Source organism: Rana temporaria, chromosome 1, assembly GCF_905171775.1.
Source record: "Rana temporaria chromosome 1, aRanTem1.1, whole genome shotgun sequence".
NCBI classification, from domain to species: Eukaryota; Metazoa; Chordata; class Amphibia; order Anura; family Ranidae; genus Rana; species Rana temporaria.
This window is the reverse complement of record NC_053489.1, coordinates 129,322,752-129,335,599: the sequence shown is the minus strand read 5'-3', so window position 1 is coordinate 129,335,599 and position 12,848 is coordinate 129,322,752. Positions and strand designations below refer to the sequence as shown.

Genomic DNA, 12,848 nt, shown 5'->3' with positions numbered 1-12,848 from the left:
TGTCCTCTTTGGAAGATTTCCTATCTAATCATGTTTTGGTGACAACACAACATTTTTGATACAGGCTCCTTTCACAAGGGCAGACTGATCTGGTCCGTTTGTCAGGTATTAAGGTGGACCCGATCAGACCATGTATTGCCCTCTTTGGAGCGGCTGTTGTCAACGGACATGTGTCCATTGACAACTGCCAAAATTTGATCCGATCCTATCCACTAAAAATAGACAGATGGGGATTCGGTCCCTATCCATCCAGTGGATCGGACCAGGTGGCTGTCAGTTGTAAATGGATAGTTGTCTGTTTACCACCAACTGCCCTCAGAGGAGAGCAGGCTGAGTCTGTGTCCACTCTGCATAAGCAGAACGGACATGGACAAGTCATCTGCCTGCTCAACAGAGATCAGTGGACAGATTCCCCACTGAGCAGGCGGACTCCTGGCAAAGTCCACCCCATGTGAAAGGGGCCTTACCCTCAATAATAACAATGATCACCAAGAAAAATAGAGAGAGCAAATTCACCTAGTTCCAAATAACAAGGATAACTTACAACACATTTTTGGCTAATGTGTCTAATTGTAAGTCAGTTAACTTTCTGCACATTTTCACTGCCAAGTTGTATACTTGCAGAGCACTTGAACACAAGCTCTAGTTGACACTTACAATTTGTAGAAAATTGGTGTGGCAAGTTTCTAGCAAGAGCAATGTTTCAGTGGCGAGTCTACAGCAAGAGCTCTGCAAGTCTACTATCTACATGAAAATTCAGTCACAGTGACCCCCTGTGGTGGGATGATTATTTCACAACAGAACTGAACCAGAACTTGCAGCAGACTTGCAGAAAGTTTGCAAAGAAGGTTTATCTGGAGTCAAGCAATGCGGACTTGCTGCAATTGTGCAACAAAGTTGTGAAGCCTGGCAAGTCTATCAATAGCTTAGCAAATAATTTTCAAACTTGCCTGCTATCTGGGGTGGAGCACAGATCTGTAGTGTAAAAAATAGTGCAGCGCAAATGAAATCATAAACAATAAAATAATAATTAAATGTCAAAGAAAGTCCATAAAGTGCACAAGTGAAAAATTCCAAATGGTGCTCCAATGTAAAGTGACTGAGTGCAGTAAATCAGAAAATCTGTGATCCACAGGTAAAGAATCCTCCACCAATGTAAATAGATAGATGGCCTCTCACCTTAGCCATTCGACCATGGCTAGGTCACAGAGCATATTACACCTCCCAGGTATAAGCAAAAAACCTTGAATCCCAATAGGCAGGCAGCTACCAGCAACTCAGCTCAGCCAATTTCCAGATCAGCAGGAGGGTATATGTGAATGAGAGAGGAAACAGACTAGTGCTCTCTGTATAGTAAACCAAGTATTTATTAAAAAAACAGGTAACAGACTCACAATTAGTGTCACTCAAAGCCGAGTGTGAAGCATAGATGACATGTATCGGAGCTGCAGGCTTCCGAATCCACGATCTGTTCACAAAGCAGCGTGTGAGACGGCGAGCGCGGGTGACGTCACGTGACTCCTCCCCCTTTCGTACGTTACGTCCCAATGGGCGGGACTTCATCAGCATAGGGTGGGGAGATCAACGTGTGCGTCCCGCAGTGTGTTATATAGTGTGCCGTTGCCTCAGCAACCAAGCACAACAAATAAAGACCTGCCAACAGCGCCATCTTGTGTCTATATAATAGAAGACGGCCAGTCATACTTAGCAAATTGCCAAGCAGACCGAAAAAACCTCTATGTTCAACATAAAGTAAATAAAAAGGGCAGATACAGTATTCATTAAAAAAATCATTAAATCAAATTAATACATATAATTAGAATTAAGTGACATCAGCCACGGTCGCCTTCTCACTAACAATTAAATATTATGAATGACACCATTGACATTCATTTACTGCCTAACATAGCAAATTTTGCCATATCAAGCAGTACGGAACAAATTACCAATAATTGATAATATCACAATCCGTCAATACCAACATATTAAAACAGTATATAATATACAATATATAAATAAAAATTAAAATTCATATAAAATTCATATGTAATCTATATAAAATCATGTACAAAAAAACTCATTTTTTTCCATATATAAAAATTTCATATATAATTCATATAAAATTTCCCAATACACAAAACAAATAATCAGAGTACAAAAAATTACTAAAAATTACTAGCGATTGGAAATAAAACAATTGAGATCAAACTCAACGTTAAGGCCGGCCGGGGAGGAAACTTTAGTTTCGTATATCCAGAATGATTCTCGACGGCTAAGTTGCCGGATATAGTGTCCCCCTCTCCAATGCTTAGCAACTTTTTCGATGCCCCAAAATTTGAGACCTTTAGGGTCCCTATTGTGGCATTCTCTAAAGTGCTTTGATACACTGTGGTTTCGAATACCCCGCCGTATATTGCTAACATGTTCTCCCACTCTCACTTGTAACTCACCTGAGGTGCGCCCAACATATTGCAATCCGCACTGGCATTCGAGCATATACACCACACCCACAGTCGAGCACGTGATCAAATCTTTAATATTGTATTCTGTCCCAGTGACATGAGAAACAAAAGACTTGCGCTTTTTGATATTAAATTTAGCATGTTTGCAAGTTGCACATCTGCCGCACGCATAAAAGCCTGACAAAAAGTTAAAACGTTTTGGCTGAGGGATAACTGGCGGATCTATCACTCCTGGGGCCAGGCGGTCCCTAAGACAGGGGGCCTTCTTATACACAAATTTGGGACGCTCAGGGAGAACAGGGCCAAGGACCATATCTCCTTTTAGCACAGGCCAATGTTTGACCACTATTTTCTCAAACTTTTTGTGTTGTATGTTGTAATCTAATAGCATTTTATAATTAGCTACTTCTGAATTAACATCAGGGGGTCTATCTTTTATGATCAAACTCCTGTCAGTATTCCTGACTTTTTCTATTTCCTCCTTGATCACAGGCATAGAGTAGCCTTTAGCCACAAATCTAGCAGCTAATTCCTGAGATTGTACTATGAAGTCAGATTCTAGTGTGCAATTCCTACGCAGCCTTACAAACTGGCCTCGAGGAATATTGCACAGCCACAATCGATGGTGGCAGCTAGTTAGTGGGATATACCCATTTCTGTCTACAGTTTTGAAATGATTTCTGGTGACTAATCTGGGCCCAGATTTGAATATTTCAAGATCCAGGAAGGTCACCTGTTCACAAGAGACCGTCCACGTTAAGACAATCCCCTGATCATTGGAGTTGAGTCTGCTCATAAACAACTCCAATGAGGACAGGTCCCCCTCCCAAATCATCACCAAATCATCAATATACCTGCGGTAGCAAAGTAATTGTGGTGGCGTGTCCTGGAAGACCACGTCTCGCTCCCAGCGGGCCATGAACAAGTTGGCCACACTGGGAGCGAAACGGGCCCCCATCGCAACACCGCACCGCTGGAGAAAAAACTCCTTGTTAAACCAAAAGTAATTGCTCTCCAAGCAAAATCTCAAACCATCCAAAAGAAAACATACATGCTCTGGCTTCAAATCAGTAGCCTCCAGGGCCCATGCAACTGATGCCAAAGCAGCATCATGACCAATTATGGTATACAGAGATCCCACATCTGCGGTCACCAGTATAGTATTATCTGTACATGGAATAGAATTCAAAATTTGAATAATTTGCTTGGTATCCCGCAAATAGGCGGGAACTTTACACACTAGTGGTTGCAAGAAAACGTCCAAGTACTGCCCCAACCGGGATGTAACGGAATCAATTCCATTTACTATTGGACGTCCCGGTGGGTCTTTCCGCATCTTTGTGTAATTTGGGCAAAAAATATATTATCGGGGTCCGACAATGGTAAGGATCTAAATATGCAGCCTCCTTTTTGTTAAGGACACCTGATTCCTTGCCCTCTTCTATTAACAAATGGAGTTTATTTTTAAGCTTAACCATAGGGTCACCCCGCAGAAGGAGGTAGGTACTGTGGTCACCCAGCAGCCTACACATCTCCTCATAATAGTAGGCCTTGCTGAGGACCACGAGGCCCCCCCCCCTTATCTGCCGGGCGAATCACAATATCATTGCGTTTCTCCAGAGAGACAATGCCTCGCTGGATACACTGTGAATCCCTCACTTTTTTAATCCGAAGATTATCCAGGTCTTTGCATACCAGATTGCGAAAAACTTCCAAATGTTTGGTATCAGTGTATTGGGGGTTAAAAACAGACTTATTCCTTAGTTTAGAATGATTAGAAATAACACTAGGAAGGGTTCTCTCAATCGGGTTAGAAAGGAAATATTTCTTTAAATTTAAATTCCTTACATATTTCTGGACATTCACATAAGTCTCAAACTTATTTAAATTGCGTATAGGCGCAAATTTCAGACCTTTGTCTAGTACCCGCATCTCATCCCCAGTAAGAGTGACCCCACTGAGGTTGAAGATCCCGGCACCGATTACGCCCTTGGTCTTTTGGATTCGTCTCCCCCCTCTGACTCCTCTTGATTTTTTCTTTTGGACCTGGGTTGTCCCACAAACGGGGGGGCCTGGGCCAAAGGAGGAGGGTAGGGGGGGAGGGAGGGTTCCCTCCATTCGCCGGTCCAAACCGGTGGAAAGGGTGGAGGTCCCCTCCAGGGGGTCCTCCCCTGTCCTAAAAAATGTTGTTGATTGGTGGGGGGTGGGGGTCCCTCCCAATAATTCTGTAAGGGAGCGTAGTAGTTGTACGTAGGTAAAGGAGGCGGTGCCCCTGGCGGGCGGTTGCTGCCCCCTCTTTTTTGACCTCTCCCTTTCTTGGACTCAGTTCTCCAAGGTGGAGTTTCTTGGGATGAAGAGGCATAAGCAGTGGGGTGGCCTCCCCTACCTCTACCATTCTTATTCTTACCCCTTCCCCTCACATGACCAGTCACTCTCCCCGTTGGTGTAGCCAATCCAGTAGGGGTTCTGTCACGAGTAGTGTTAACAGCCCAAAAACCTTGAGCCTCCTGTGCTGCTGGAGTAGGTGGTGGCTCTATGGTATCCATAGGCAGAGGCTGCACCTGTGTCGAGGACGAAGAGTTCAAAGCCTGCCATTTGTAGACATTGGGTACTCCAAAGTCTTCCACGTCTCTTAGAAATGTTTTCCGTTTTTTCTCTTGGGTTTCCTTGTCCCATTTGACAAGTTTAAGTTCCCCAGAGAGACGTAAAAACTCTGGAGTATCCTTATGGTGCTCAATGGCATCAGAGATGATTTTAATTTGACCATCTAGCCATAGTTTTTTCCGCTGCTTGCGGGACAAAAGGAGTCTAATTAACTCAAAGCCTTTGGCTGTGAAAAATTTAAACCACTCTATGTTAGACTCATCATCCACCAGACCATCATTAGGCGGTAAGTCCCACCTCAATCGTCTGGGGATGATCTGAGTCACCAGATATTGTTCGAACGTAACAATGTCCCACCAGGTCTTGATTTTCTTTTCAAATGGGTGTCCTAATTTCTTAAAAGAAACAATCAAATCCCCTGAGTCGGAGATATTGGTGGTTTTAGAGAATACATCTGTGAGAGTAACCTCTCGCTTCTCTAAGTATGAAAATACATCCATTCCTGCGGCGTGAATATAAATGAATTATAAAAGATACTGTGATATAGAGAAAAATTCCGCGCTGGAATAATAAACACAAACAAAAAATTGCAAGCCAGCACTAAGGATCAAATTCAAATCAAAAGTCCCAAAGTCATATAGTGTAAAAAATAGTGCAGCGCAAATGAAATCATAAACAATAAAATAATAATTAAATGTCAAAGAAAGTCCATAAAGTGCACAAGTGAAAAATTCCAAATGGTGCTCCAATGTAAAGTGACTGAGTGCAGTAAATCAGAAAATCTGTGATCCACAGGTAAAGAATCCTCCACCAATGTAAATAGATAGATGGCCTCTCACCTTAGCCATTCGACCATGGCTAGGTCACAGAGCATATTACACCTCCCAGGTATAAGCAAAAAACCTTGAATCCCAATAGGCAGGCAGCTACCAGCAACTCAGCTCAGCCAATTTCCAGATCAGCAGGAGGGTATATGTGAATGAGAGAGGAAACAGACTAGTGCTTTCTGTATAGTAAACCAAGTATTTATTAAAAAAACAGGTAACAGACTCACAATTAGTGTCACTCAAAGCCGAGTGTGAAGCATAGATGACATGTATCGGAGCTGCAGGCTTCCGAATCCACGATCTGTTCACAAAGCAGCGTGTGAGACGGCGAGCGCGGGTGACGTCACGTGACTCCTCCCCCTTTCGTACGTTACGTCCCAATGGGCGGGACTTCATCAGCATAGGGTGGGGAGATCAACGTGTGCGTCCCGCAGTGTGTTATATAGTGTGCCGTTGCCTCAGCAACCAAGCACAACAAATAAAGACCTGCCAACAGCGCCAAAACTTTTTAACTTTTTGTCAGGCTTTTATGCGTGCGGCAGATGTGCAACTTGCAAACATGCTAAATTTAATATCAAAAAGCGCAAGTCTTTTGTTTCTCATGTCACTGGGACAGAATACCCTATTAAAGATTTGATCACGTGCTCGACTGTGGGTGTGGTGTATATGCTCGAATGCCAGTGCGGATTGCAATATGTTGGGCGCACCTCACGTGAGTTACACGTGAGAGTGGGAGAACATGTTAGCAATATACGGCGGGGTATTCGAAACCACAGTGTATCAAAGCACTTTAGAGAATGCCACAATAGGGACCCTAAAGGTCTCAAATTTTGGGGCATCGAAAAAGTTGCTAAGCATTGGAGAGGGGGACACTATATCTGGCAACTTAGCCGTCGAGAATCATTCTGGATATACGAAACTAAAGTTTCCTCCCCGGCCGGCCTTAACGTTGAGTTTGATCTCAATTGTTTAATTTCCAATCGCTAGTAATTTTTAGTAATTTTTTGTACTCTGATTATTTGTTTTGTGTATTGGGGAATTTTATATGAATTATATATGAAATTTTTATATATGGAAAAAAATGTGTTTTTTTGTACATGATTTTATATAGATTACATATGAATTTTATATGAATTTTAATTTTTATTTATATATTGTATATTATATACTGTTTTAATATGTTGGTATTGACGGATTGTGATATTATCAATTATTGGTAATTTGTTCCGTACTGCTTGATATGGCAAAATTTGCTATGTTAGGCAGTAAATGAATGTCAATGGTGTCATTCATAATATTTAATTGTTAGTGAGAAGGCGACCGTGGCTGATGTCACTTAATTCTAATTATATGTATTAATTTGATTTAATGATTTTTTTAATGAATACTGTATCTGCCCTTTTTATTTACTTTATGTTGAACATAGAGGTTTTTTCGGTCTGCTTGGCAATTTGCTAAGTATGACTGTCCGTCTTCTATTATATAGACACAAGATGGCGCTGTTGGCAGGTCTTTATTTGTTGTGCTTGGTTGCTGAGGCAACGGCACACTATATAACACACTGCGGGACGCACACGTTGATCTCCCCACCCTATGCTGATGAAGTCCCGCCCATTGGGACGTAACGTACGAAAGGGGGAGGAGTCACGTGACGTCACCCGCGCTCGCCGTCTCACACGCTGCTTTGTGAACAGATCGTGGATTCGGAAGCCTGCAGCTCCGATACATGTCATCTATGCTTCACACTCGGCTTTGAGTGACACTAATTGTGAGTCTGTTACCTGTTTTTTTAATAAATACTTGGTTTACTATACAGAGAGCACTAGTCTGTTTCCTCTCTCATTCACATATACCCTCCTGCTGATCTGGAAATTGGCTGAGCTGAGTTGCTGGTAGCTGCCTGCCTATTGGGATTCAAGGTTTTTTGCTTATACCTGGGAGGTGTAATATGCTCTGTGACCTAGCCATGGTCGAATGGCTAAGGTGAGAGGCCATCTATCTATTTACATTGGTGGAGGATTCTTTACCTGTGGATCACAGATTTTCTGATTTACTGCACTCAGTCACTTTACATTGGAGCACCATTTGGAATTTTTCACTTGTGCACTTTATGGACTTTCTTTGACATTTAATTATTATTTTATTGTTTATGATTTCATTTGTGCTGCACTATTTTTTACACTATATGACTTTGGGACTTTTGATTTGAATTTGATCCTTAGTGCTGGCTTGCAATTTTTTGTTTGTGTTTATTATTCCAGCGCGGAATTTTTCTCTATATCGGAGCACAGATCTGACAGGTGTTCTAAACCCTTATGATTCAAGCCAAATAAAAAAAAAAGGTTTTGTTAAACTTTAATGTCTTAAAAAAAAAAGAATGGGCCTGGACAAACTTATTAGTCAGTGATTAGAACTGGCAAAGAAAGACTAAGTAGAGCAACCTTTAATTTGTAAATTACCCCAGAGGTTGTCTGACATTTGAGGGAAGCCCTGCATTAGAAGACTGAGAGTGCCTAATCTTCCCTGCTTGAGGAAAAAACAATAAACCTTGTGTTTTAGCCTGTCATTAAGTTTACAGTTGAATAAATGGAACATGGGGATCCTTTCTATAACTCTATGCCAAAGGCCTACTGGTAGCATTGTTATAAGAGTGTCACATAATTTAGGGGGTGATCAGAGTCATATACTGTGAGCCCACTCATGCAAGAATTTTAATTGAAAGATTATATCTTGTTCATACTGTTGTTAATATTAACGCTCGAATGCAAAAGACTATATTTCTGTCACAATATACTATGATTCTGATAACAGATGTTATACCACTGAGGCAGAGAAAGTATTTAAAGCAGCAATAGCTGATTTTGTAGTAAAAAAAATAAAAAAAGCTGTTTGCTCCTTGAGTTGCTGTTCAATAATAAAGAAAATGGAGAATCTACTTTCATGTCAGTTTTTGGTCACCATTACAAGCAGATTATCTATATTTCTTTCCACTTTGAGTCTGGGTTCACACCATCGCCGCATACGGCTCCCAGCAGGGGTCCTGTGCGTCCTGGTTCACCAGTTTAGGTCCGATTTCAGCCCAAATTTTGGGCTGAATTCGAACCTGAAGCGGACCAAAAGACACACAAGGCTCCTGTGCAATTTCACATAGAGAGCCGGTCAAAATCTCCTACTATTGCGAATTAGATGCGGATTTCACTGAGGCTGAGGCTGAACCCAGCCTCAGTATTCACTAGGTATGAGCTGAATGTTTTTTACAAAGTGGATTTTGCCTTGTTTCTTTGCTAGAAGTGGAAACCTTCAATTTCACTCTTTAACTGATGTTTTCTTGGAAAAAAAGACATGTTGTTTTTTCTTTTAGATATAGGTTGTCTTTTTTGGGGGTGAGGATGGGAGTATTGTATATAGGATAGTTTTTGTTTAATCGCAAGAGAATCAAGTAGGCTGGTTGTACCCAAGTTGATCGATCAATCAACTTGATACATTCAGCTTGGCCATTAACGGTTCGAATCTCGGCCGGTTTAGCATGAACTGGCCGAGATTCGAACCGTGTATGGTCGGTTTAAGCCATGCCTCAATTGCAAACTAATCTCATGCATAAACAATATTTTTGCACAATCTAACTAATTTGTTTGTGTCTGTCATTTCAGAGATGGTGATCTTAGCTTAAGCAGACTGATCGTAAACAGCTCTGAAAAAACCCTAAGAAAAGAAGTCTTTCCTCATTCTGGAACAGGCTGGAAGATCAATTCTTCACTGGCTCTGGAGATACGGTGAGAACCGCAACTTGCAACCTTACTACTGTTTTATATTGATGCAGCCATCCCTTCTAATGTAATGAAAATGTGTGTAAAAGACTGTAAGCTTGCCTTGGCAAAAAGCTTGACATTTTTTTTTTTTATGCTATTACTAGACATTGCTTTTTACGGAGCACAACACATTGATTTCTGTGTCAATCTTTTTTATTAAGATTTGGAATAACAAGAAAAAATATTGTCGAGTAGCACAATTTAGTACAAAATAAAACTATCATCATAGGCAGGGTAAAATGAAGTAAAGAGGTGACTTTGCAAACACATTCTTAACTATTTTGTACATGCATAATCCAAGAGCATGTATCCTACTTTACCTAGCTTTCAGGAAACCATTGGCCGCTGCACAAACAATAAGTCTTTATCTTCACAAGTTAATATTTCCTTCATTTCAAGTGATTGGTAGCACATTTAAGGCCTCCAACAGTGCTGATTTAATACCTAACGCAGGGCAGGATCTACTTGCTGAAGCCATAGGGGTCCTCATCAGGCTGGCTCAAAGAGGATGTTGTCTTGAGGCACATGCCCATTCAGCTTGCACACGGTCCCTGGCATTGTATACAGTACAAGATCATCAGCTTGTTGGAAGCTGTGCAGAGCCCTGAATGAATTGCAGAGTGACAAAGGCTGAATCATTTGGATGTGGCAGGCCATGACCTGTCTGATGCCAGAGTGAATACGTAGCTCAGAAGAGAAATCCCTAGTGAATTATGTAGGAACCCTAATTTCAAAATAAATTGTAAAAGTACCCAAAACATCCTTTTTTTAAATGATGTCATTTAATCCAGCTGGTCTAAACTCAGTTTTAAAAGACACAGGAGGAGGAGAGATTTCAGTAGTCAATGATATATAGTAGTATTAGAGATTGCAATAATCATGGATATATAGTAGCAGGGCCGCTGATAAGCCAGTACAAATGGCCCTGTTGTAGCGGGCCCCGGTCAGCAGGGGCCTGGATGGCAACCCCCTTTAAAAAAAAAAGGGGGCCCCAGATGGCAACTCCCCTTTTTTTTATTTATTTTTTATAAAAAATATATATATATTTTTTTAATATATTTTTTTATTTTATTTTTAATTAAAGGGCCATTTAAAAAAAAAAAAATTGAGGTCCAGAGGTCCCCAGGGGTCCGAAGGCCCCCAGGGGTCGGGATGGCAACCCCCCTTTTTTTTATTTATTTTTTATAAAAAAAATATATATATTTTCTAATATATATATATATTTTTTTTATTAAAGGGTCAATTTTTTTTTCTTCGGGGTACGGGGGTCCCCAGGGGCCCGGAGACCCACAGGGCCCCAGATGGCAACTCATTTTTTTTTATTTATTTTTTATAAAAAATATATATATTCTTTTATATATTTTTATTTTATTTTTTATTAAAGGGCCATTTTTTTAATAAATTTTTTAGAGGTCCGGAGGTCCCCAGGGGTCCGAAGGCCCCCTGGGCCCCGGATGGCAACCCCCCTTTTTTTTTAATTTATTTTTTATAAAAAATATATATTTTTTCTAATATATTTATTTTTTATTAAAGGGCCAATTTTTTTTCTTAGGGGTACAGGGGTCCCCAGGGGCCTGGAGATCCCCAGGGCCTGGGATCAAAACACCCCTTTTTTTATAAAAAAATAAATAGATTTTTATATATTTTTTTATTTCATATATATATATATATATATATATATATATATATATATATATATATATATATATATATATATATATATATATATATATATATATAAAAATATATATATATATATATATAATTATTATTATTATTAAAGGGCCCAGAGGTCTCCAGGGCCCCGGATGGCAACCCCCCTTTTTTTTATATATATATTTTTTTAATATTATTTTATTTATTTATTTCTTCTTTATATATATATATATATATTTATATATTTATTAAAGGGCTCATGAGGTCTCCAGGGCCCCATGTGGCAAACCCCCTTTTTTCTTATAAATGTTTTTTTTATTATTTATTTTAATTAAAGGGCCCAGAGGTCCCCAGGGCCCTGGATGGCAACCCCCCCCTTTTTTTTTATAAATGTTTATTTATTTATTTTATATATATTTTTTAGAATTTTTTTATTTATGGCAACCCCCCTTTTTTGTAATTTCTTTTAATAAAAAAAAAAAATAATAATTTGTAAAGGGCCCCCCTCCGCTTCTCAATTCGCGGCAGCTCCTGCCTCCCGCTTCTCAATTTCAGACGGCAGCACCCCCCCCCCCCCCCCGTCCTCTGCTCCAGGGGGCCCATGACTGAACCAAAATTCCTGATGGCGGCCCTGTATAGTAGTATTATGCCTCATACACATGTACGGGTTTCCCAGCTGACTTTTTTTTGCCGGGAAACCCGAGGGGAAAGCTGCGAACCTGCTCGGCAGCTTTTTCCCCCTACACACGGCCGGTTTTCCTGGCAGAAAAACTGCCATAAGAGCTTTGGTCAGGAATCCCGGCTGTGTGTATGCTTCGCCACAGTGTTTCCCATAGGAAACCTGCCTGGAAAAAGACCACCGGGAATCCCAGCAGGAAAAAAGAAAACATGTTCTCATTTTTACCGCCGGGATTCCTGGCGGTTTTCCTATGGAGAAAACTGCCATGGAGCATACACACGGCCAGTTTTTCCAGCCAAAAGCTGTCATGGCAGTTTTCCCGACGGGAAAACTGGTCGTGTGTACGAGGCATTAGAGATTGCAGTAATTGGGGATATATAGTAGTATTAGAGAGTGAAGTAATCGGGGATATATAGTAGTATTAGAGATTGCAGTAATCTGGATATATAGTAGTATTAGAGATTGCAGTAATCTGGATATATACTGTAGTAGTATTAGAGATTGCAGTAATCAGGGATATATACTAGTATTAGAGATTGCAGTAATCAGGGATATATACTAGTATTAGAGATTGCAGTAATCAGGGATATATAGTAGTATTAGAGATTGCAGTAATCAGGGATATATAGTAGTATTAGAGATTGCAGTAATCGGGGATATATAGTAGTATTAGACATTGCAGTAATCAGGGATATATAGTAGTATTAGAGATTGCAGTAATCTGGATATATACTGTAGTAGTATTAGAGATTGCAGTAATCAGGGATATATACTAGTATTAGAGATTGCAGTAATCAGGGATATATACTAG

General features: G+C 40.4%; 1 protein-coding gene across 1 annotated transcript in view; it reads left to right on the top strand.

The window, feature by feature from the left end:
* ST8SIA4 (ST8 alpha-N-acetyl-neuraminide alpha-2,8-sialyltransferase 4) overlaps nt 1-12,848 on the top strand; it is a 288,178-nt gene that overhangs the window by 42,721 nt on the left and 232,609 nt on the right. Inside the window, exon 2 of the mRNA XM_040342799.1 lies at nt 9,544-9,666. Within this exon, the coding sequence (XP_040198733.1) occupies nt 9,544-9,666 (123 nt within the window). The remainder of the gene's footprint in view (nt 1-9,543; nt 9,667-12,848) is intronic.